We start from the raw sequence: 23,061 nt of genomic DNA, 5'->3' as shown, positions 1-23,061 counted from the left end.
TATGTTTATAAAATATACTGTTGTGATGAGTCACTCACATCTAGCATTTCCAATTGTTGAAAGCAGGCTGAGTTGGAGATAGGTGCACGATTATCCATATGAGTAAGATAAGCCCACAGCAAACGGGGGAGGCATTTATGATGAGTCACAAGAGACTGATTACATAAACTAATCCTACAGTGAAGTTAAAACCTCAAACTGTGGATGAGTGGGATGCAATGGGGTTAATATGTTGTTTAAGGTAGTATCATATCATATATGTGGCATGTCAAGGTAATTTAGATTTAACTGAGAAAGCAATATGGTGGTTGAGGTGGCTCGGGCATCTGGTAAGGATGCCCCCTGGGCGCCTCCCTAGGGAGGTGTTCCAGGCACGTCCAGCTGGGAGGAGGCCTCGGTGGAGACCCAGGACTAGGTGGAGGGATTATATCTCTAACCTGGCCTGGGAACGCCTCGGGATCCCCCAGTCGGAGCTGGTTAATGTGGCCCGGGAAAGGGAAGTTTGGGGTCCCCTGCTGGAGCTGCTACCCCCGCGACCCGACCCCGGATAAGCGGATGAAGATGGATGGATGGATGGATGGATGAGAAAGCAATATTATAGGGGCTGCTACATTTGCTTGTATGAAAAGTGCTATATAAATTAAGTCTGATTGATTGATTGATTGATTGATTGATTAAAATAGAGCACATAACGTGTAACACACAAAAAACAGGTCCAAAGTTACCACACACCAGGCTCATACTCAATCCCATGCATGGCTTTGAAGAACAGATTAAGCCTAAAATTTAATGGGAGATGCCTTTAATTTTGTAGGTAATCCTGCCAATTTAAGAGTATATTAGCTGACTTTCATTACTCTGTATCTCCATATAGTTGTTGAAGCCTTTAGGGCTTAAACCAAACTTGAAAAATGTCCTTCTGTTCTGACTGCAGGTCTTAGAGCAACCAATCTTGGATTGGTTTCCGAGCTCTCCACCACTAGTTAAGCAGAAAAAGTTACAAAGAACAGCCAGCGGTGTTTTGAGAAATAGTGTGCATGTTTGGCCAATAACTCCTGAACTGTGAGGTCTAGAATTAACTATCTTCCCTCAGGTTTTTCAGCTCAAGATAAAGCTATAAGATATAGAGGTTTTATTTCTGCTGTCAGAGCGTTTGAGAATCCAAACTGTTTGGCTGTGGTATAAAGATGAAATTGAGTTTTGAAACATAATTCCTAAACACTGAATGATACAGGACTGTCTGTCACTGTGGAGTGTGCTCATCGCTCGATGGCGTTTTAAGCCCCCAACGTCGACTTCAAGGCAGCGCTACGACCGTCGACTTTAAGACACCTAACCCTAACCTTAACCCTAACCATTGCCTAATCCTAGTGCCTTCCAGGCAGCGCTGCCTGGAAGACGACATTTGGGGCTTAAAACACCAAACACTGTGCTCATCTTCAGGCCAATGTGGACATTGCAAAGGTTTCTTCTTTTTTTCTTCCATTTTATAAATAATAGACCACTCATTAGGCCAACCATTTTGCATTGAGCATAGAATGGTGTTTCCATTGCAGAAAGATTCCCAGGTGACCATGAACCTTTAGATGGACTACTCAGTTACTAAACCTGTGTTTCAACAAGAGGAACCAGGTACTAAATTAAGTTTCTATAGGATAGAGCCCGGTGTGAAAAAACCTGCTCAGAGGTAGTACTTTCTGATGGTCCAGGACAGAGTTTGCAGGGCTGACTGTAGCTGATTGGTCAAAGACAGACACTGTGGTTGTTTGAACTTGTGTACCGCTTAATTAATAAAACAAAGAAGTACTCTAGTATTGACAGTCAGTCAGCCTCTGTTGTCTGTTTAAAAAAAAGAAGGAAAAGAACACAAAAAGTAGCCTAGTTAAGGTCACAGTGATGAGTGCCATCACTAACATGATAAATTAGCAATTTCTAAATGGAAAATGTCACCTTTTTACCTGCACAAGTAAAAATGTGATTGAAACTTTTCAAAAAGGCTGAATTAAGACTTTATTCTTGTTATCAAATAATTTGCTCCATAAGCTCTGGGAACCCCTAATGGCAGATGGTGTCTTTTTCTGGCAATCTCTGACAGCTACCTCATCCGTCTCCTGATGACAGAAGCCATTTTACTAATGTACTCACGAATGCTTCCTGTTTCATACAGTGTCCTTCACGCTCACCTCCACTGTCTCCAGCTGCAGAAGAATGGTGATGGTCTTTGGGTGGAATCCTCCGCAGAGTGTGACCATTTTTTTTTATCTTGATATCAACAGCTTGAGTTTGAGCATTTTCAGATGAATATCTGACCAACGGGGTATACTGTGTGTATTGAGGTGTTACTTATGTACCTTGGAGGTGCTGCCTTTCTTGGTTCTTGGAGCTGGCCTGTCTCCAGTCTATTATGTGGCCTTTTGATAGTTTGACCACTTCAGTTCCAATTATTCTCTCTCCATTTGCTTTCACCCAGCTACATTTTCTACTCCGAATGGCTTCCCAATGTCATTGCTATCAGCTTGATGGCTTGCATGTAGACGAGGTGACTGATGGTAGCCCTCTTCATGATCCTTTATCTGCTCTTTGTGGTGATCTGACTAAAAGGTTAAAGCCTATGCAGAACAGCAGCAGGGACGACACATTACGTCGGTATGGAGCAGCAAATGATAGGCACTTGTGTGATCGAGCAGCTTTTAGTTGTTTCTCCACAAGTCCATCAAGTTTCTGATGAAAGCTTTTAGTGTGTTGTTGACCTTGTATACTGCAAGACGCTCCAGGGATTCATGAGTGCAGCACTGAGTTTATGGCTTTATGGTTGTTCATCCAGTCTACAGCCCGAGCAGTATGGCTGAAATCAACATCATGACAATAAGAATATCTTTGGAGGGTGTAGTTTGTGCTGCTGCTGAACTGTATTGCATGATACAGAGAGGAGTTTCTGTTACTAAACCTACCCTCATTTATATCAAATCCAAATCCAAATAATAGAAACACCTGTTGACCAAAAAATTAACCTCTCTAAAACGGTTTCAACAGAAACTTTATGATGGTAGAATTTATTGCAGGGCTGTTAGATTAGACTGGGATCGTTTTAGCTAGGTGCGCCTAATAAACTGGCAACTGAGTATATTTATGCCGCAATATATCAAATGTATGTAAAATCACATAAACTTAAGGACACATAAAGGTCACATAAACTAATCAAATAAACTGAGGATTATACACAATGAACTGTGTATCACTGTCACGAAGTACATCAGAAAACTCTTCACACCAGTAAACAAAAATGATTTTGTTTTAACAATTTGCTTAAAAACATACTTTTGGCAAAAAAGTTTGGTATTAATATAAAGTAATAAATCATCCAGCTCTAATCCCAGTGAAAGCCATGCTACTTTAAGTCACTAGTTACTTTGCAGAATAAGATTTTGCATACAAAACAATGATTATCATATAAAATATGATGCATTTTTAAACTACCCTACAGTAATGTAAAGTACTTCAAAGTAGCTCCACCTCAACCAACCTTTTTTAAGTACTTTTACATATGACACTTAAATAAACGTTTACCAATACTACTTTTACATAATTCATATTTTGAATGCAGGTCTTTTACATGTTATGGTGTAATTTCACAGTGCAGTACTGCTACTTTAACTTAAGTAAAAGGATCTGAATACTGCTTCCTCCACTGTCTAATCCAGACTGTGCTTGGTTCGTCTGTTTCAATTTGCAGTCGTAGAGCGACAGCACTGCCTTCAGCAGCTGGTGCTTTGGGCCTCTGCTGTAGTTTCCAATCCCCCTCTGAGCGTTGCTTGTGTATTGACACACATGTCCTTTCAGCTTCAACACTGTGATGTCTGACAGGATTTTCCATGCCGGACAGTAGTTGGATGGTGCCATTCCCTTGTGTGTGGTATGTTTCATGATCAGTATTGTCCTGCCTTGTGCTAGCCAGTCAAAGTGGGAGTCTGCTGTTAGTAACTGGTTCATTTGTGCTGCTTGGCGGCAAATGCAGCACCAGTAGAGGTGTGAATCTTCACTGATCTCCCGATTAAGATTATCATGTCAGTGATTCGATTCGATATCTCGATGCATCACCATGCATCTTAATGCGTCAAATACATTTTTACTATTAAAGCCATATAGGATATTTAATTCTTAGCTTTTCAAGCTTCAAAAACAAAACATTCTGCAGTGCTCTAATACTAAATAAACTGGATACATAAAACTACAGCACTGAGCACATGACACTTCCTGAATGTGCAAAACATAACAGAATATGTAAACAGAAAGGTTGTTAGGCATACATTAAATTGTAAACAGAAATAATCGATTATGGCCCGATTATCGATGCAGCATCGTCCATGTCCACGATTCGATGCATCGATTATTTGATTAATTTCAACACCTCTAGCAACCAGTGGGTGTGGATCATTTCAAGACCAATTTGCTTTTTTTTTTAATGCTGACTGGTTTCTGCTCTGAAAGATTGCAATGGTCCAGTAACTGGACTCCACTGAGCATTTGTGTGACTTGAATATCCTTTCACCCAAACATGTATTTACGCAAGTCTACAGTTCCAGTCCCAAATCATAAGTCATATTTCAACATTAGCTGCTTAAGATTTCACTGCAGATAGATGGATAGATAAATAGATAGATAGATAATGAACCCTAACTACAGTGTACAATAGTAAATTGAAGAACTACTGTTCATAAAACAATGTATTTTTTAGTCATTTAGCTGTAACTTTTTACCAATTTATCAAAATGTACCTATTTAGTAATAGCTGCTTACTTTACTATTTGTACAATGTATTTCATTGTTTATACTCATAATTTACTTAGCAACTGGCATACAGCATTTGACCATGAAACTGCGCTATTTGGAAAGGTATAATGGTACAATCTTTCAGCCACATGAAAGTCTTTGACGAATCACTTAGTTATTAATTAGGTCAGTAGGTTAATTTAATCGAGTGATAATCAGACAACCTAGGTGTCCACCCAGTAAGGCACACTGGTCAAAAGCTTACGAGACACACTGCTGTAAATGATTTTGATCCCATTATTACCAGCATAGAGGAGGGCAGGAGTCACAGCAGGTGACCTAATTTGATCTCACACTGTAATGAGGATAAAGATCTATCTAACAGGCACAGCAAAGTACTACAAGGCTCCCAGTGATAGGCCTATTACTGTATATGCCCAACCAAGTGGCCTTCATGCAATTCCCTATCTCTCAGATCTCTCATTATTTAGAGCTGGAACATAAAACAACATAAATTATGACAGAAAATTTGTATATACTAAATATGTGCAGATCCCCCCCATTGGATGCTGTCATAGAAATAATCACTTGACATTAAATAGCTGAGGATTTCTATATGCAACAGCTGCATTCAGTCATTTACCACCAGCCTGAGGGGTAGAAGCTCGAATAACATAAAATACTCTCCTGCTGAGACACTATTAATTAATAAGAGTAATAGTAAAGCATCCTCTCCCCTTCCCCTCATTGTGCTTACTTGCTAGAAATCGATTGGTGTCTCCACTGCTGCCACAGTGTCTGGCAGATGTCTTTTTGCAGTGCAACGCTAACGCTGCAAGCAGTCACAGTGTCTGCAGCTGAACCATGCCAGGCCAGATAAGAGGCATGGAGCTGCCTGTTGGGGTTGGAGCATGAAAACACCTTTTAGTTGTTCTCCACTCGAGGCGTTGTTAACAGGTCACAGAAATCCAAGATTCAGTGGTGGATTAAGGGAACATAAGGAAAACCTGTATTTTTCTTCTAGTATGTAGCCAGTAACTGAAGGTGTATGTGTGTTCTTCTTTTGGCCATGCTAGCAGCACGGCTCTAAGGATGGCAATGTAAGTCGGTCGGTTCACTATTTTAATCCAGACTGAAATATCTCAATAACTGTTGGATGCATTGCCATAGAATTTTGTACAGACATTAATGATCCCCAGATGAATAATCTAATGACTCTGATGATCCCCTGACTTATAGCTGAACCAGCAGATCAAGATTTTCAATTATCCAGTGAAATATCTCAACATCTATTGGATGGATCGGTACAAAATTCGGTACAAATGTTTGTGGTTCCCAGGCGACGAACCTGGACATCTTTCGTGAATACTCTGACTTCTCTCCTGCCACTAACAGGTTTATAATTGTGGCTTTGAGAGAATGTCTCAACAACTATTCGATATATTGACATTCATGTTCCCTTCGGGATGAAGTGTAATAACTTTGGTGATCCTCTGACTTTTCCTCTAGCTCCATCATCAGGTCAAAATTCCAGTCCGATACTTTTGTTTTAGACCAAATACTTGCAAAAACTAATGATATTCCCATCAGCCTCAGCTGTACTTAGCATTTAGTGATGAACAGCAAGTGTTAGCATGCTAACACATAACGGTGAACATTGCAAACAGTATACCCGCTTAACATCTACATGGTAGCATTGTCTTTGTGAGCATATTAGCATGCTGAAATTAGCATTTAGCGCAAAGCATCACTGTGCTCAAGTACAGCATCACAGAGCTGCTAGCAGGGCTAAGAGTTTGTTATTGTCTTAAAACTGTGTAGTAATTAATAAGGCACCATGGCTAAAATGGCAAAATTTGATTTATTATATTCATATCTGAGCAGTGAGCTTTTTATGTGATTAAACCAAGTGTATAATTATCTCATCAGGCTCAATCATAAAGTAGGGCTGCAGCAGAAAATTGTCTCATCCCAAATACTTGAGACCCTTCGGCTTCACCTTATTTACCAAAATGAAAATCTCAACATCAAAGCAAAAATGTATCTTCTGTTATTTGGGAGTGTAAAGGTGTCTAATTACACCAAGATCTGAATTTGTGCAATAAGTAGATAAAAGGAGTTTAACCCTTTTACACAATGCACACAACCACAGTCTGGGCCAATACAGCTCCACAGACATCAGATACATTATAGCTTTTCTTAATGAGTATTCCAATTATGTCTATTATAATTGGTAATTATGATCCTGGTTATGATGCTTTACATGCATTGTAATATGCTGCAATACACAACACTGTCATATTACAATAGTTCTGACATTAAGGTGCTAGTTCTCATTAGTGTTAAATGTGTATTTCATTTTATTAAAGAGGAATGTGTGTGTTTGCTGAAGTAATTGGCAGGTCTGTAATAACTGCAAAAACAGGGCTTGATGTGGAAGGAAATTGCATGAAAGACTCTGGATAGATACTCTCTCTCTGGTTTGTCTTGGATCCCTGAGTTTTCTGCTTTCACCATGTGCTTTTAAAAATTCTCTAGTGATGAGCCTAATTGTATTTTTAGCTCAGCGATCTGGAGTACAATGCAGTAAATAGTGGCCTGCTGCAATCGCTAAACATTCTAAACATGCATTCATTCTAAAGGGTGAACTGCTCACATTGTTGCCTCTTGTCACATACATCGCATTCTCATAAATCAGTAATTCTACTTAATTAGGATAATCCCTTAAATCAGGCCTGTATTGTCAGTATTGAGCTTATCCCATTTTATTTCCTTATCTTTCTGATCTATCGTCAGCATGTTCTGCTGATAAACGTCAAAGATACAAAGGAGAGGGATTATGCATAATTGCCAAGAAAGAAATCCAATTATATTATACATGGTGTTTAACTTTCTGGAACAAGATGGCAATATCACTGTACTCAATTTACGTAGCTAGACTGACACGCTCGTCATAAAATGGCAGCTGAAAATATATCACGCAATCTTATAACTGCTATATAGTCTAAGATTTGAAACTCAGAATTGTTGACTCTTAAAACTGTAAAAAAAGATCAGAACACAAACCGCCACATTACATATTATTACTCTCACTGTGATTCCACTCACTTGTGTCTTGTGAATAACAGTTATGCTACTTAAAGTTCTGTAAATTGGTTTTTATCTCAAATTCATGGATTGTTTTTCCTGTTTCTATGGTTGCAGGTTTCTGGTTTTGTAGTTGTATTTGATAATGTATTTCTGTCTCTACAACTTTCCATTTTGAACACAGACTGAAATAAAAACTAACTACGTTTATTAATTGTGTATCATCACCACTGTGATTTAGCCTCATGGTAGCCATCAACTCTGGTGCTGCAGTAAGATGTAGCAGCTATTCAGAACTGGGTTTCTCCCAACATGTAAAACTAAATGAATTACATTTTCCATCCATGGAGAACAATGTGTTTGATGACAACTCTGCACAGCTGATTCAGATTTGCACTACTTGCTTGTCTGATCTGAGACAGAGTGTGATGATAACAGAGCATCCCAGACAGAGTAGCCAGCCAGTCTCCATGCACTAGGAGCTCTGAAAATCAATGTATGTGCTATTTAGCATACGATGTAATCGGGCAACTTTTACTGACTTAAATTTTCAATTTCAATTACAATTTTGCAAAATGACTGCCAAGTTAACGGAGCACTTATGATGTTGATTATTGTACTTTCCTGTATGAAGTGACCGAAATATAAAACAGTTTCTATTTCTTACCAGAAGTTTGCCATCAGTGTTATGCTCACAGGTTATCATTTGTCATTCTTGACTGGTTACCATTCTAAAGAGGGCAGGTGTACCTAGTATGAGCTTGTCAGAGGGCAGAGTAGAGAGACAGTGACATATCCAACAAGTCCTCCAAATTCCGACAACATACGTTGTTTGCATGACCTCTAGAATGACACACAGAAGCTTAGTCAGATCTGACGCTCCTATCGACAGGACTACATGGTTTGTCTGTGCCTTCCAAAACTGTTATAAATCACTAAAAATAAATGCGTAATGTGATAATGTTATGGTTAAGGTTTGGTTTGGCCACAAAAACAACTTAGGTTTAGGGAAACGGGTTAAAATGGCTACTTGGTTAAAGCAGTTGTTAACTTTTATAAAAAATACGTTTTGTCATTTGCAGAAATATTCAATATATCCTGATAGTCCCAGAGACAGCTGCTCTTATGCTTTGTCACCTCACTTCCTTGTTTACTTCCGCGATAATTACTACAGCCCCTAGAGGTCACCGCCTAACAACTAATGTAAATATGGGTCGTTATAAGCTGCTTGCACAATCGACCTATACAGTCGTTTTATGGGTGAGGACAGTAAAACATGTTTTAGTGTACTGTTCAGCTGTAAAAAGAGAACATTTGCTCCGGCCAGTGGGCGGTACTTTTTTTGGCTGGACTGTTTACAGCTAAACAGTACACTAATATGTGTTACTGAAAACATTTGAGATGAAAAATGAGAATGTTGTTGCTCGGTTGTTCACACGAAAAGTGCCGCAAACAGTTGTGTGGCAAATTAAAAAAAAGAGAACTAGAGGGAAAAGTTCAAACCCAGCTTGAATGTTTGATTGTTCTTTTAGGGAATTGATCAAACACAGCCCCCAACAATCCGACGTCAACAAGCATGAAGCATACTGGCAGCTCATGTTCCCCATATGAGGACGTTATCATTACTCCTTACTTCAGCTGTGCTGAGCTTAGTGCTTCCTTGTGGGGCATGACGAGGTCAGAAGCCAAATATCAATACTGTATATCTCTAACATTCACATAATAATCCATTCCACACCATGTTGGCTGACTGAACAAGTGGACTGCTATTCGGCTATTATACCTCCGTAACAGATATTTGTGCTAACTTCCACTCCTCTTAGCCACAGATGACTCATACAATTCTGTCTGCTACCTACATTAGCAGACCAGGTATTGTGTGAATGCAAGTGTTTATTTGTGACTAACAGTATCACAGGATTTGTTAAAAATGAGGGTTTAACACGTGACTATTAACCTGTGTCATACACCAGTTGGTGCCTGAAAGTGTTATATGTCTATGTTGGTTTAACTTGGCTACAAACAATGATGATGGAGAATGATTCAGTGGACAGTGGGTGCTTGTTTATCTGTGACCTTCATTCACTCCTACAGGTTGAAGAGGTGTTTTTGATTAAACCACCTGTAATATATTTTCTATTTGAATTGTGCTTGCATATAAACACAAAAAACACAGTTGGACTGATTTTATTTGTTTTCTAAAGGGAAGACCCAATTAAGACTGGAGTCCAAAAACCGAATATTTTTATTCCTGTTCATAAAATATAATGGATAGTACTTACATTAAGTATTTGCCGTGCTTTCAAGCTGCTTTATATTGTGTAAGACTATTTTTCAGTAAGCGAGAGCAATAATACATCATGTTTTAATGTTGCCGTATCCTTGGCTTGCATATTTTACGAATTCATTTAATTGTACTACAACAATAAAACCCAAAGAAAAATACCTACACCAAACAGCAACTAAAAAGAAATAAATCCATTTTGTAGCAATAAACGCAAAGAACTGTAGAAACCTGCAGAGACTGACCAGAGGTCTGGTTCAGGTTGGGAATCCTCTGTATTTGTGTGAGGGTCAGGCAGCAGGGGACAGATGCTCGACAGAGGTCACGACAGACAGTGGGTCATAAATATGGGAGACAGGCTGATCTGGCCCATGACAAGGAAAGGGCGGCTCTACTGTAATGGGTGATAAATGTCAAAGCCTCCCCACAGCCTTAGATGAGCGATTGTTAAGCAGCTTCCCTGAGCCTGAACTACTAAAGCCTCGAGACAGACTGACAAGCAGTAAAGGAAACATTTACACAGATAGAACGGCTTGTTTGGATGACCCCCCACTTCCTCGCTGTCGCCATAGGCAAAATGAGAAAGGTGATTAATCAGGTTGTTAGCATGTTTGATGGAGAGTAGAGGAGAGAGGAGACAGGTAACAAAATGAAGAGGAGAGCTCCGCTGCTGTGATTCATCAGGGGTTACTGATCCTCTGAGGAGCAATAATTTTTAAAGTAATGGGCCTTGATTGCAATAATGTCCCCCATAGCAACTATTATCTTTAATGACTATTATTATAGCTGTCATAAAATGGAGAGTGAAGCAAGTCTTTCCTTTCCTTCGAATGTCTAGTTTTATTTTTTTTATTCTGCAACTTTAAAAAGTAGATCTCCCCTATTAGCATTAGCAGTAAAAGGCATTTGAATGCATGCATGGAAAATTAAGAAGCATAAGAACATACATATGTATTCCTTGTTATATTTATTTGTGCTTTGTGAAACTTGATTTTTCTCCTCATATTTTATCTAATTCATTGTGAGTCTGTGTTATATGTTTTGATTATATGTTTTATGTTTAGTAATGTTTATTTGTCAGGGACCATGTACAAAAACTCTTGACCTCATACAAAGAGAAGAGATATACAATGAACACAAAATGCAATCGTAGATCTAAACATACATATTATAATTTAAATCATTACACCCAATCCTACAAGTACAAATTAGAATAAATTACCACTCAAATGTTATATTCTTGATATATAACTCTACCTCCTTAGGGCAAAATATAACAACTGGGTAATAATGTCTTCACATGGTTAACAGGTTAATTGTTCAATAAAATTAAGAAAAGATGAGACTTACATTTGGAGACTCTGGAGACTTTCCTCTTCACCTCTCCACCACCTGAACCACCACAGCCATCTTCATCATCACAGTCGCCGCTGTAACGTCCCTCTGCGTCTCCACTTCCTGTTTCAATCTGGTCCAGTGACCCCAGTTTAGGAATAGACTTTCCCTGCAACAGCTAGTTGTAAAAGAGACAGAAAAAGACACTTGTTTAGTTAATATGTCGACATTTCTTAATAAAATGAATTCAGTTTAAAAGTATTAACTGAGTTTATGTGCCCACACTTTAGAAGTTGCTGTGTTTCCTGCTGCAAGACGCATTATATCTACATTTTATGTATATCATATTCACTATCAAAATTCACAGCAGAAAAAGTGAAAAAGGTCCTCTCATGGCAAGGACAGTACAGAATATGCATTCAGAAAATTAAGAGAAAAACGGGGAGAAAATGCTAAATACCTGCTGATTATGCTGCTAATCACCCACAGTCCTCTAAGTAATACAAAACTATGCATCTACTGAATGACTGCAAATGGCATATTTGTAAAAATAATTCTGCCCATTTTTTTCTGTAGCCCATGCTTTTAATATAAAAAATACATATTTAAATTCCATTTTTGTCTTTTCGTTTTTGTTTTTTTGTTTTTTTAAACGCCAACAGTTTACTGATCAGCAGCACCTACAAACTACAATGAAACCATAGTATGTGTTACATGACGCTCACCCTTCCGGTCGCAGTGGCCTGCAGAGCAGCTAAACTTTCTGCTGTATTGCTGTGCAGCAGAATCTCAATCAAAGACTTTGTGAACGTGATACGAGGGGAAATGCATACGTTAATTGGCTCATTTAAATTCATGGTGCGTCATTGGAAACAAGACAAAGCACTTTATGTTGATCAAAAAGGTATTGTCTATGCTAATTAGTCACTGTTGTGGTTCAGTGCAGGGGAGCAAAAGTGTTGGGGTTGCTGCTATGGCTGAGCTGAACGGGACATATCTGTGCTGGTAATTAGCCTGTCTGGAGTCTCAGGTCCGTAATGGTGACAGGTTAGACGATGGAGAATATTGAGAGTTTGGGCAATCAAAGCATTCCTTCGACCGTCTTTCCATTTATGTCTGACTAAACTTTTATTACATGATGCGGAATAATGAGTTTCTGTGGTGACTAAGATTAACTTGATGTGGTCACAGTCCAGGAGGTAGAGCATTGCTCGAGGGCTCAATATGTGGAGTTCAAAGTCTGTCGACTCTGAGACCCGTTAGCTAAGGAAACGGCATATTGCAATAATTAGTCTGCACATGTGAGACAATATGCTACCTGAGCTTTAAAATTCACTTATTTATAGTTTACAAGAAGGTGAATGCTTCAGATGTATAAATTAACCTTTGTATACACGTATGTGTGTGAGTAAGAGCAAAACATGTTATTTTCTTTCACACATATGAACTCAATCAAGATCTTAGGTCAAGTCTCAAGTCACAACTTATTCTCTAGAAACTTTAATATATGAGGAGAATTTTTCTTATCGTCAAAAAAAACAGAAAGATCAACAATAAATAGATGCCATTAACAACCATTGCCTATGTGGCCAAAACATTATTAATCTAGATACACAACATATAAACACATCATTGACTGGTGTTCTACTGAGTGACATGTTCCTTCATTACAATAAACGTGGACACTGTATTTTATTTTGAGTTGAACCCACACACCGTCATGCTGCCGTAAATACTCACTAGCACAACCAATCTGCAACTGAAAATAGTGCCCAACACAATGCACTTATTTACTCTATTTTGAGTATTCTGTTAAAAACTACATTGCTATTTATCCATTTTTAAAGAAAGTATATATTCATGACCTGTTTTTAAAAGACTTACATCTTCAATAAGAACCATTGGACTTATGGCTGATAGCCACATACAGGGTAGGACAGTAGGAAAGTATTGAGAAACGGATTGTTGGTTTTGGTCTTTTCATTGGATTTGTCGTCATCCTTAACCATTAACATTGTTAGATAAATACTATTAATTAGACAAGTGACTTAAATAAAAGCAGGGTAAAAAAACATAAGTTAACACAAAAAAGGAGACAAGAGAGCGATCATTTAATGTAATCTCTATGAATAAGTAGAATTTGCTTTCACATTCATAACACACGTTTTAAAAGAAAACATAAGCATGTGCTTTTGGTTTGGTTAGCATCAAACAGTAGTAATTCATTAATAAAGCTTTGTTAGCTGATGATATTTCACAGCAAAATCGTTAGTTCCGAAGTCGTGGAAACATTGTGGAAAGTCTGTCAATCAGCAGGCCACTCGATTCTTTTACTCTTCAGGGCCAGGGGAGTTACAGCTCTGTGTTTGATTATATCGAACAGCTGCACTGCTCTTTCTGACACACAATGAAGCGAGCCTGAATGACCTAACGTTGTTATTAGCCTCACTTCTGTGAATGACATGGGGCTTTGTCTAACACTGGCAGGTGCTCTGATTTCGTTCAATGCATCTCCAGATGAGAAACTGCTCTGAGTAGGCACCCTTGGGCAGGCTTCTGGCTGTTATTGTAGTGTGTGGCAAGTTAATGATCACCATATTCCAATTGTTCTTTTCAACAAAACCGCCCACACACTTAAAATTGCTGCGCCAATTATGAGCTAACACTACATGAGCTAATGATGAACAACACCTTTTCTGCAGTAAACAAGATAATGGTCAACTAGATGTTAACATTGAATGGAAATTTGTTCCGTTCAGGCGTTTTATAAACATTTTGAGATTATTTTATGATCTGATTTACCCTGTTTTATTAGTAGATATTTTTTTAGTTCCTATTTGCTGTAGCTGCTCTTTAGCGTTGATGTAATCTCGCATTGCCAGACCTTCCTCCACAGTGTTGCAGAGGAGGGTCTGGCTAGTCCACACAGCAGTCCAGGATGGAAGAGAAATGTGCTCTGGTTTATTGGCATGTCTATTAACCAATCACAATCGTCATGGGTGCTATACGCCGCACAGAGCCACAGTGCCGCTGCTAATAGCCTCGGGAAGGGACTTGTTTTGGTGGAACATGTGTACGTTCAAAAGTTTTAGTCGTGCAACAGAAAACTCAGATTGGACAGATAGTCTAGCTAGCTGTCTGGATTTACCATGCAGGGATCTGAGGAGCAGTTAACCATAGTCCTCATAAATCGACCAGAGTTTAAAATTCCAACACAAAGAAAGCAGAATGTAACGGACATCCGGCTGAAAAGGAGGACATATGGCGTAATTTCCAGCGGCCACGGCGCAATCCTGGAAGTGGAAGGTTGTGGATATAGACTAGTGTTGATGCAAATTTAAGTTACTATGGTTTAAGCATTAGAAAGACTGAAATAGGTACTTAATGGAGCAATCAATATACAGCAACAACAACCAGGATGGCCACATGATAAATCATATTATACAGTTCCCACAAATTTAAAAAAAATAGAACATATCAAAACATTCAATTTCCATGAAAGACATACCCTGTCATGATGGATATAGTGTTCTCTGTCTTAGCTGCCATGCATTTTATATAAATATTGCCAAGACAATAATCTCCTCATTAGAGAGCTAACTCAACATATTACCTTCAGACAACAAAAAAACAAACCAGGGTTCTTCAACTATTTTTTACCAAACAGATGCTTGCTCAAAGTCACTGCACTGGGCGCTTAGATAGCTCACCTGGTTGAGTGTGCATCCCATGTACTAGGCTAAGTCCTTGACACAGCGGCTGCAGGTTTGATTCCGACCTGCGGCCCTTTGCTGCATGTCATTCCCCTTCTCCCTCTCTCTCTTTTCACAAATCTTCAGCCGTCCTAATAAAGGCCTAAAATTCCCCCAAAAAAATCTTACTCACTGCACATGGGGCAATGGAACACAAAATGAAAGAAATCCTCAACAACACAGAGATCACAAACCACATATAAACACTGCTCTTCAGAAATACCTTTGTATCTGACTACCTCAATTTCCAGCAGAAAGGTAGAAGTAGTTCTTAACTGAGCACATAGGGACCTCTGCCCTTACTTCATGGTACTGTAATCTTCTTTTATTTGAACATAGTTTCTGAGCTTTAGCTTTGTCATCTTTGTTTGACTGTATTTATATTACACTGCAACTTAGTCCTGAAAATAAAATGTAAGTCAGAAAGGGACAAAAGCTCATCAGAATTATCCTGGTCGTGATCCACCTCTCCATTTTGTAAAATTGTTAAAAAATGGACAGTGCCTGTGCTTGTTTATGCTCATGCTGTCACACAACAAATCCATTCAGATATTGCACATACTGTTGGTAACTGTGTTACCAACAACTGTGTCAATCATTCTGAAGTGTGCAGTCTTTACTCTGTTAGTGGAAAATAAAGTGATGTGGAAAGCTTTTGTGACACATACTCTGCGTCAATCAACAGGTATTGTGAACTAACGTGCTGGGTGCTCTGTAATTAGTTCAGGACTTCATACAGTTTGAAAAATGGGCCATATAGTGTCCATATAGACACTGGCTTCATATAATTAAAAACCAATATGTACATCAATACATATTTGTGAAAACTGACTTGTTAAGAGGTGCTGCTTATATATACCTATTCAGCTAGTTTTCTGTGACATTAAATGGTTCATTTATGCCATGGAAGCTTTGAATGCACCAGCAAGCATTAGGAAAGTGGTCGAAAAGCATTACCATGCAGAGCAGGCTCCAGGCCCAAACTGTAGGAGGCAAGGTAAAAAATAAATGCAAGTGGAGTTTTTTATTGTGGAAAGTCTGTCTGTCTCTATCTTCCTTATGAAAATGGCTCTTTTGGTTGATACCAGTTTCGGTAATTTCACCAATAAGATTTGGTACAAATATCCATCGTGCCCTGAGGATGAATCCTAATGATTAATTCAAATGGCTGTGGTGATCCCAGGACCTCTCCTACTGCCACCATCAGGTCAAAATGTTACTTTGTTCAATACTTTAGTTTATGACCAAATACCTGAAAAACATTGCCATCAGCCTCAGCTGTACTTTGGGTTCAGTGCTAATTTACTAATGCTATCAAGCTATCACGCTAAACTAAAATAATGAACATGGTTAACACTGTACCTGCTTTTAGTTGCAAAGCATACTCCAGTAAAGAAGTTTACTGTCAGAAGCGTCAGTACACCATGGTTAGATCAGGAATTAAAGGAATATATGGTGGAATGCAATTTAGCAAAATCAACAGCAATAAGTTCTGGTTATGAATCCGACTGGCAAATGTATTACAACTTAAGGAACTTTGTAACTACTTTAAATAGAAAGAAAAAGAATGTGTACTATAAAGCCAGGATTAATGATATTAAAAACGATAGTAAAAGAATTATTGAATATGTTAGCTTAATGGGAAAGAGCACCGAACAGACTCCATCTTTTTTGGAGACTGGTGGAAATTTCCTTACCAAACCAGTGGAGACCACCTCAATAATTATTTCATAAATAAAAGTATTTAAGAAATAATATGAAATAAATAGATAACGACATATCTTATTTATCAATAAAAGATCATGAGAGGCAAGTACTGTAATTATAAATTTGCTAGAGTAAATATTAGTAAAGCAGGGTTCGAATTACGTGGGAGCCAGTGGGAGCTGAGCTCCCATAGAGAGAGGATGAACTCCCATGAAAGCAGTAAAATCATACACCTGTGGGGGTCTCTAAAAATCATCAGCACCATTATTTAAATCACAAATAAACCACTTTTCCCAAACACACGGAGCTCTGAAGCAGACCTGTGCGTCGCTTAGTGTCCACTCTCGCTGTAAAAATAGAGATGAGCAGCGCGCCTTCAGCTTCAGGTTTATAATGGACGCGCTCTACTGTCGACAGTTTCGGTTTCCCACCTCCGATGTAGAGCAGCGTACAGCCACTTCCCTAAACTTTTGCTCATTCAGAGACCAGAGTCTCAAACGGGGCTCTGAGTCTGTCAGGAGGTCTGAGATCTACCGTATCAGCAGAGCAATCACGTAATGCACAGCAGACTATGGTGCAGGTAGATTATTTTATGAAATATAGTATAATAATAATATTAATAATATAGTGACTTTATTCTTGTAATAGCCTATTATCACTTATTATATTTTTCTCAAAATATCACGACTCCTCCAAATCACAGAGAGCACAGATGGGATACATTTTGAATGTGGGCTTTATTAATCCATTAAAATTAATTAATGTATCACTGAGGTGAATAATTGTCATATGCACATTTAAGGAGGTTACTTCCTCAACAAAAGACGCAAAAGAGGAGGGAGGAGTAAATGATGCCTCTAGGCTACATGTGTGCTGACTCAGATATAATTAGAAAAGTCGATCTACAGGAGAATAAATAGCAATACATTCTGTATTGCCGGAGAGCCTTATTGTAATATATTCCATTATGTTTTTATATTTGGATTGTAATCTATGTTTCCCTTTACATAAAGATATTTGCAGCATACATTGATTCAGAAAAAGGTAAATAGGTGCATAAAAATTCACCAGAATGCAGGAAATGAAATGTTTAATCAGTCCTTCCAGAAAACTTTTGTTGCGGGCAAAAATCCTTGATTATGCGGCACGTTTTCTTAAAAAATGCGATGGAATATATGGGATATTTATGCAATTTTATGCGATAAAATTGCGGGAACTTGTAAAAACTGCGGTTTCGTCATGGCTTCATCGCGGGGTTTGCAGCTTTTCGATGATGTTCACGTTGCGTAATTATGTCACTTCATAACGTTCCCATGGCAACAGAGGAAAATGGCTGCTCTTGTGTGAAGTAAACGCAACATTTTTATATTTTAACAGATATATGTGACTTTTTTGCAACGAAAATGCGGGGATTATGAAATCATGCACGCACTGCATATTTTGCGCGGAAATCAGCAATTTATGCACACAACTTTTGTATTCATGAAACAGCAACATTTCAAAGTGGCTTATTTGGTGCATATTTTTCCATGTAGCTCTCAGTCTCGGCCCTCACTACCAGATGGGTCTGACCCATGAGTTTGCTGGGGGTCAGAGGGAGCACTGCTCCCCTGATAAATATTTTAAATAACACAAAACAACTAAATGGTGGTAGGTAATACATGTGATTTCATATACTGCTTTAGTAAAAAATAAAATATTACCTGGCTGACGATGGGAGCAGCAGGACGCAAAAAACGAAAATTACTGTTGCACTATGTCTGGACATCTTGCCGTGCCAACGTTGCAATAAATGTTTCCTAAATGCCATGTATGATGTCAGCTTACTAATTGATTGCGGGTTTTGTGTAGATTTGGACTTTTATACATTTATTCCACTTTGTTTAAACGGCGAATTTCACCTCGTTCACCTGTTGCTGGCTGGTGAATGTGACGCGCGTAGGCCTTGCTGGATACACCGTATCATTTACCTTTTTGTGGATTACTTTTTTTTCGTGTCATTGGATTACAGCAAAATACAGATATTTTTTCTCAACATGTCTTAACGTTTTATGGTGTGACTGCGCTTCGTTTCTGCGTTTGGAGAGGCATCTCAACAGAATGTAGGTCGAACACTGAGTGTTCACTGTTACATTTTAGTTGAATTTAAGTGCCAGGGCATTCCCGCCACCGTCTGTCTATTGCGTTCCAAGACAGCCGTGCCGCGATTGGATTTCATAAGGGCGAATTGTTAAATTGTTACAATGTAATTTAAAATCTGCTTTAAAAATAAACATATATGTTTTGGATAACGTTTTGGATAATGTTCAGCTTTGGCACTTTTACCTATATAGCTAAAATATACAATGACTGAGAAAGCCTACTGACGAGTCCATAGCAACCAGTTTGTGTGTTGAATTAATTACCCAGTGTGCTTTGCTGAATGGTTTCAATATTTTATTGTTTTATTTCAGGTGAATACTAGTTTACTTGAGGAGTAACTTAGTATTTGAAGTAATGCAGTAATGCAAGAAGTGTGCATTTACTTCCCATGCTTATTGTGTTTCCACAACAATGTTAGTGAGTAAATCTACTGAAATGGCCACCACACCATAACAGAGGAGTGTGATGCGTAAAATGAGAATGCAGAGGTTAAATCATATAAGTCACGGCTGTAAAAAATAAAGGGCATCTGCACATCTTTGCCAAGTGCTAACCAGTACAGAAGGCATCTATAAATTGATGGGGAGGGTCATGCCTCTTTTCATAATCATTTTGGAGGGTCATAGCAAAAATGTTACTGACAAAGGGAGGGTCAAGTCTAATTTTACTAAAGATCCCAAAACTTTTTTTTTCTTTAAAGAGACCCCCACAAAGATGAAATCATAATTCGAACCCTGTAGTAAAGTATAAAATATGTTGAAAACTTGTAACGATAAACCACCAGGTGTGGACGGCCTTGACAGTAAACTTCTTAAATTAGTTGCAGACCAACAGTAATTGCCCCTGTAATCTGTCATATTATCAACCAGAGTTAAGATGAATGTCTATGTCCTCAAGAATGGAAAATTGCTAAAATAACTCCATTGCCTAAAAATGCAAGATTACCATTCTCTGGGTCAAATAGTCATCCTATAAGTTTGTTGCCTGTGTTGAGTAAAATTATGGACAGTATAGTATGTGAGCAGATTACAGAATATTTTTCTTTAAATGATTTAACCACTGATTTTTAACATGCATAAAGAAAGAGACACTCAACAGCTACTGCCCTAATTCTATGACTCAGAGGACTGGCTGAGGGACATTGAGCAAAATAAACTCGTGGGTGCTCTTATGCTTGATTTTACAGAAGTGTTTGATATTATTGAAGATAATTTATTTGTGAAAAAACTTGAATGTTATCATTTCTCTCAGTCTACAATATTATGGATGAAGAGCTATTTAACAAACAGGCAGCAACTAGTTTTTTCTTTTCTTTTTTTAAATAGTAGCTATTCAGATGTTGGAGGGGTAAGCTGTGGAGTGCCCCAGGGAAGTTGTCTTGGGGCATTGTTATACACAATTTTTTACAAATGATTTACCACTTGTTTTAAATTAAGTCAGTATATCGATGTATGCAGATGATTCAACTATCTATATGTCGTCACCTACATCTTATGAGTTAAACATAACCCTATCACAGAAGCTGAAATTGGTGGTTGAATGGACAAAGAAAAATAAGCTACGTTTGTAGTTCTTAATGTTTCAATAGTAATTCAAGCTTTAATATTGTCTAATATTGACTATTGCTCAGCAGTATGGTCTAATGTAACTCAAGAAAATATAACAAAATTGCAAATGGTACAAAATAGAGCAGCGCATATAGCGCTTAGGTGTGTATATAGAACAAATGTTGCAATGCACAAATGTTTAGGTTATCTGTAGAATTTTTTTTTATTCATAACGTGTATTTTTTAGGAATATTCTTGTAACAAAGAAACCATCTATTTTGTATAATAATTTATCTTTTGCCACAAGAGGTAACTTTATTTTACCAAAAGCAAAGACCAATACTATTAAATGGTCATGTATAGAGCAATGCAAGAATGCAATGTGCTACCTGAACAAATTACACAAGAAAGCAGTAAACATTTGATGAAACTAAAAGTTTAGTTAAGAAATATCTATTGATCAGAAATGTTAAGTAGACACAGAAACTACATTGGTTGACGTTCAACAAAATATGAATGTGTGTTCAATTGTGAGAAGTGTCCTGAGAGGGTGAAACAGATGCTATGTGATGATAGCATGTTGGTGTAACTGTCTTAAAAAAATGTTAAACATGAATGTATACAATGCCCTATGACTGCACTGGTTTTGTGTCTGCCTTTGTCTTATCTGTGTATTTTGTCATTATCATATGAGTTGTGTTATGAAATGATATTGTGTGTGTTTAGTTTTTGTCTTATAATTTCCTATTCTGTATTGTTTACGATGTATTGTAATGTGCGCATTAGGGATGTCACGAGAACCGATACTGTGCCGGTACTCATTTTTCCAGGTACCGGGGGATGCAATCCTTCTGGACCTGACGGGGGCAGTATATACGCCTAACGTTAAAAATATTCTAGACTGCCGCTAAATGCTGAAGAAGAACACCGACCAGCACGGAAAAACAGCAAATAGCCCTTTCATATATGTATATGGAGCTAATGAGGATCCTAAACAAACAAACAAACAAACTACTTACTGTGCCCAGGTACAGCCTCACAGAGATGCTAGTGTGGCTGCAGACTTGAAATCCCCCATTTGCTACTTTTGAGTGATATATCTTGTTATATTTACATGCATTCTTGTCTTCCCTGTCTTTGGTAACCTCCGATCTCCAACTCGAAAACAAGCCCTGGCCTCCTGAGATATTTTATAAATTTCTAATTCACTACTGTACACATCAAAATCTTCCTCCTCAAGAAATCACAACAAAGACTGTAAGGTGTCTGAAAAGATTCTGCATGGTAACCAAGGCTTGGCTTAACTTTCATCGCTGCACTATAGAGACAATATTTTGACAGGTTGCATCACAGTATCTGCTTTGGCAGTTTTGACTGCACAGGACTGGAAACTGAAGCAAAACACTAAAAAAGCCAGCATAAAGAATTTCCTAGCACAGACCTACTACAGCTCTATGATATCTTCATTAGCCACTGCATAAGGTAAGCCCAAAATCATCATCAAAGACACCAGTCATCCAGCCCACACACTATTTTCACTCCTGTCTTCTAAAAAACGCTGCCGGAGCATTAAATCATGCACCACCCATTTCAGAGACAGTTTCTTCTCACAGGTAGTCAGAATAAAGAATAGTACCTCCCCCCCAGCCCTTTTTTATTTGGTATTTTCTTAGCTATCACTTGCGTATACTATCCATTGTTTTTCTTTTCTTCCAAGGTTGAGAACGCCACAGTGCAACAATTGACTTCATTTATTAACACAGATGAACTTAATATTGGCATCTGCCTCTGCAATAAACAAACTGAAGCAGGTAAAAGTAAAATATAAGTGTAATTCAACTCTATATCATGTATTGTGGCGGCAAATGTATTTGTTTGACCTCTATATATCAGCATTAAAAAATAATGAACCACACAATTGTTTCAGCATTTCTATCACACATAGAAAATCGCATCGTACTCTTTTGTAAAATCTCATTTAATGCTTAAAATTTTCACTCAGCTGTCAACTCCAATTTGTGACCTTAAGCCATTAAGGTATGTAGCTGCATTTACAGTAATGGAACAAGCTGATCTTGTATGCTGTGTCTTGTAAATGCAAGTGCATCATCACCATATGTATCCTGCCTACACAAGTATTTCCCACCACAGACGAAGGTTAGTCTAGTCGAAAATAGCCAAGAATATAAAATGTCTCCGTTACTAGTAATGGCATACATATCTAGTCAATTAAAATGTATGGAGCAGATAATGTCTTGGGTACATTTCCTAAAGAGGTGCAGGGTGTCATGTGGCAAAATGAATCACACCTTCAGAGATCCAAGAGATGAATAAAGCCGTGTGTGAATTTTTAAGCTCATCAATATTCTCTTTGAACACACTACACTATGTGTAAATAGAGGGTGGAGGAGAGATATTACAATGATCATATTTGCCA

At 38.1% G+C, this 23,061-nt stretch overlaps 1 protein-coding gene across 3 annotated transcripts in view; it reads right to left on the bottom strand.

Moving 5' to 3' along the window:
• gpc5a (glypican 5a) overlaps positions 1 to 23,061 on the bottom strand; it is a 142,915-nt gene that overhangs the window by 43,543 nt on the left and 76,311 nt on the right. For all 3 annotated transcript variants that reach the window (XM_078246973.1, XM_078246963.1, XM_078246955.1), the window contains exon 8: positions 11,492 to 11,654. In XM_078246973.1, the coding sequence (XP_078103099.1) occupies positions 11,492 to 11,654 (163 nt within the window). The remainder of the gene's footprint in view (positions 1 to 11,491; positions 11,655 to 23,061) is intronic.

This window comes from Sander vitreus, chromosome 1 (assembly GCF_031162955.1).
Source record: "Sander vitreus isolate 19-12246 chromosome 1, sanVit1, whole genome shotgun sequence".
Classification (NCBI taxonomy): Eukaryota; Metazoa; Chordata; class Actinopteri; order Perciformes; family Percidae; genus Sander; species Sander vitreus.
The sequence above is the reverse complement of the archived record's forward strand: the minus strand, read 5'-3'. Positions and strand labels throughout refer to the sequence as shown.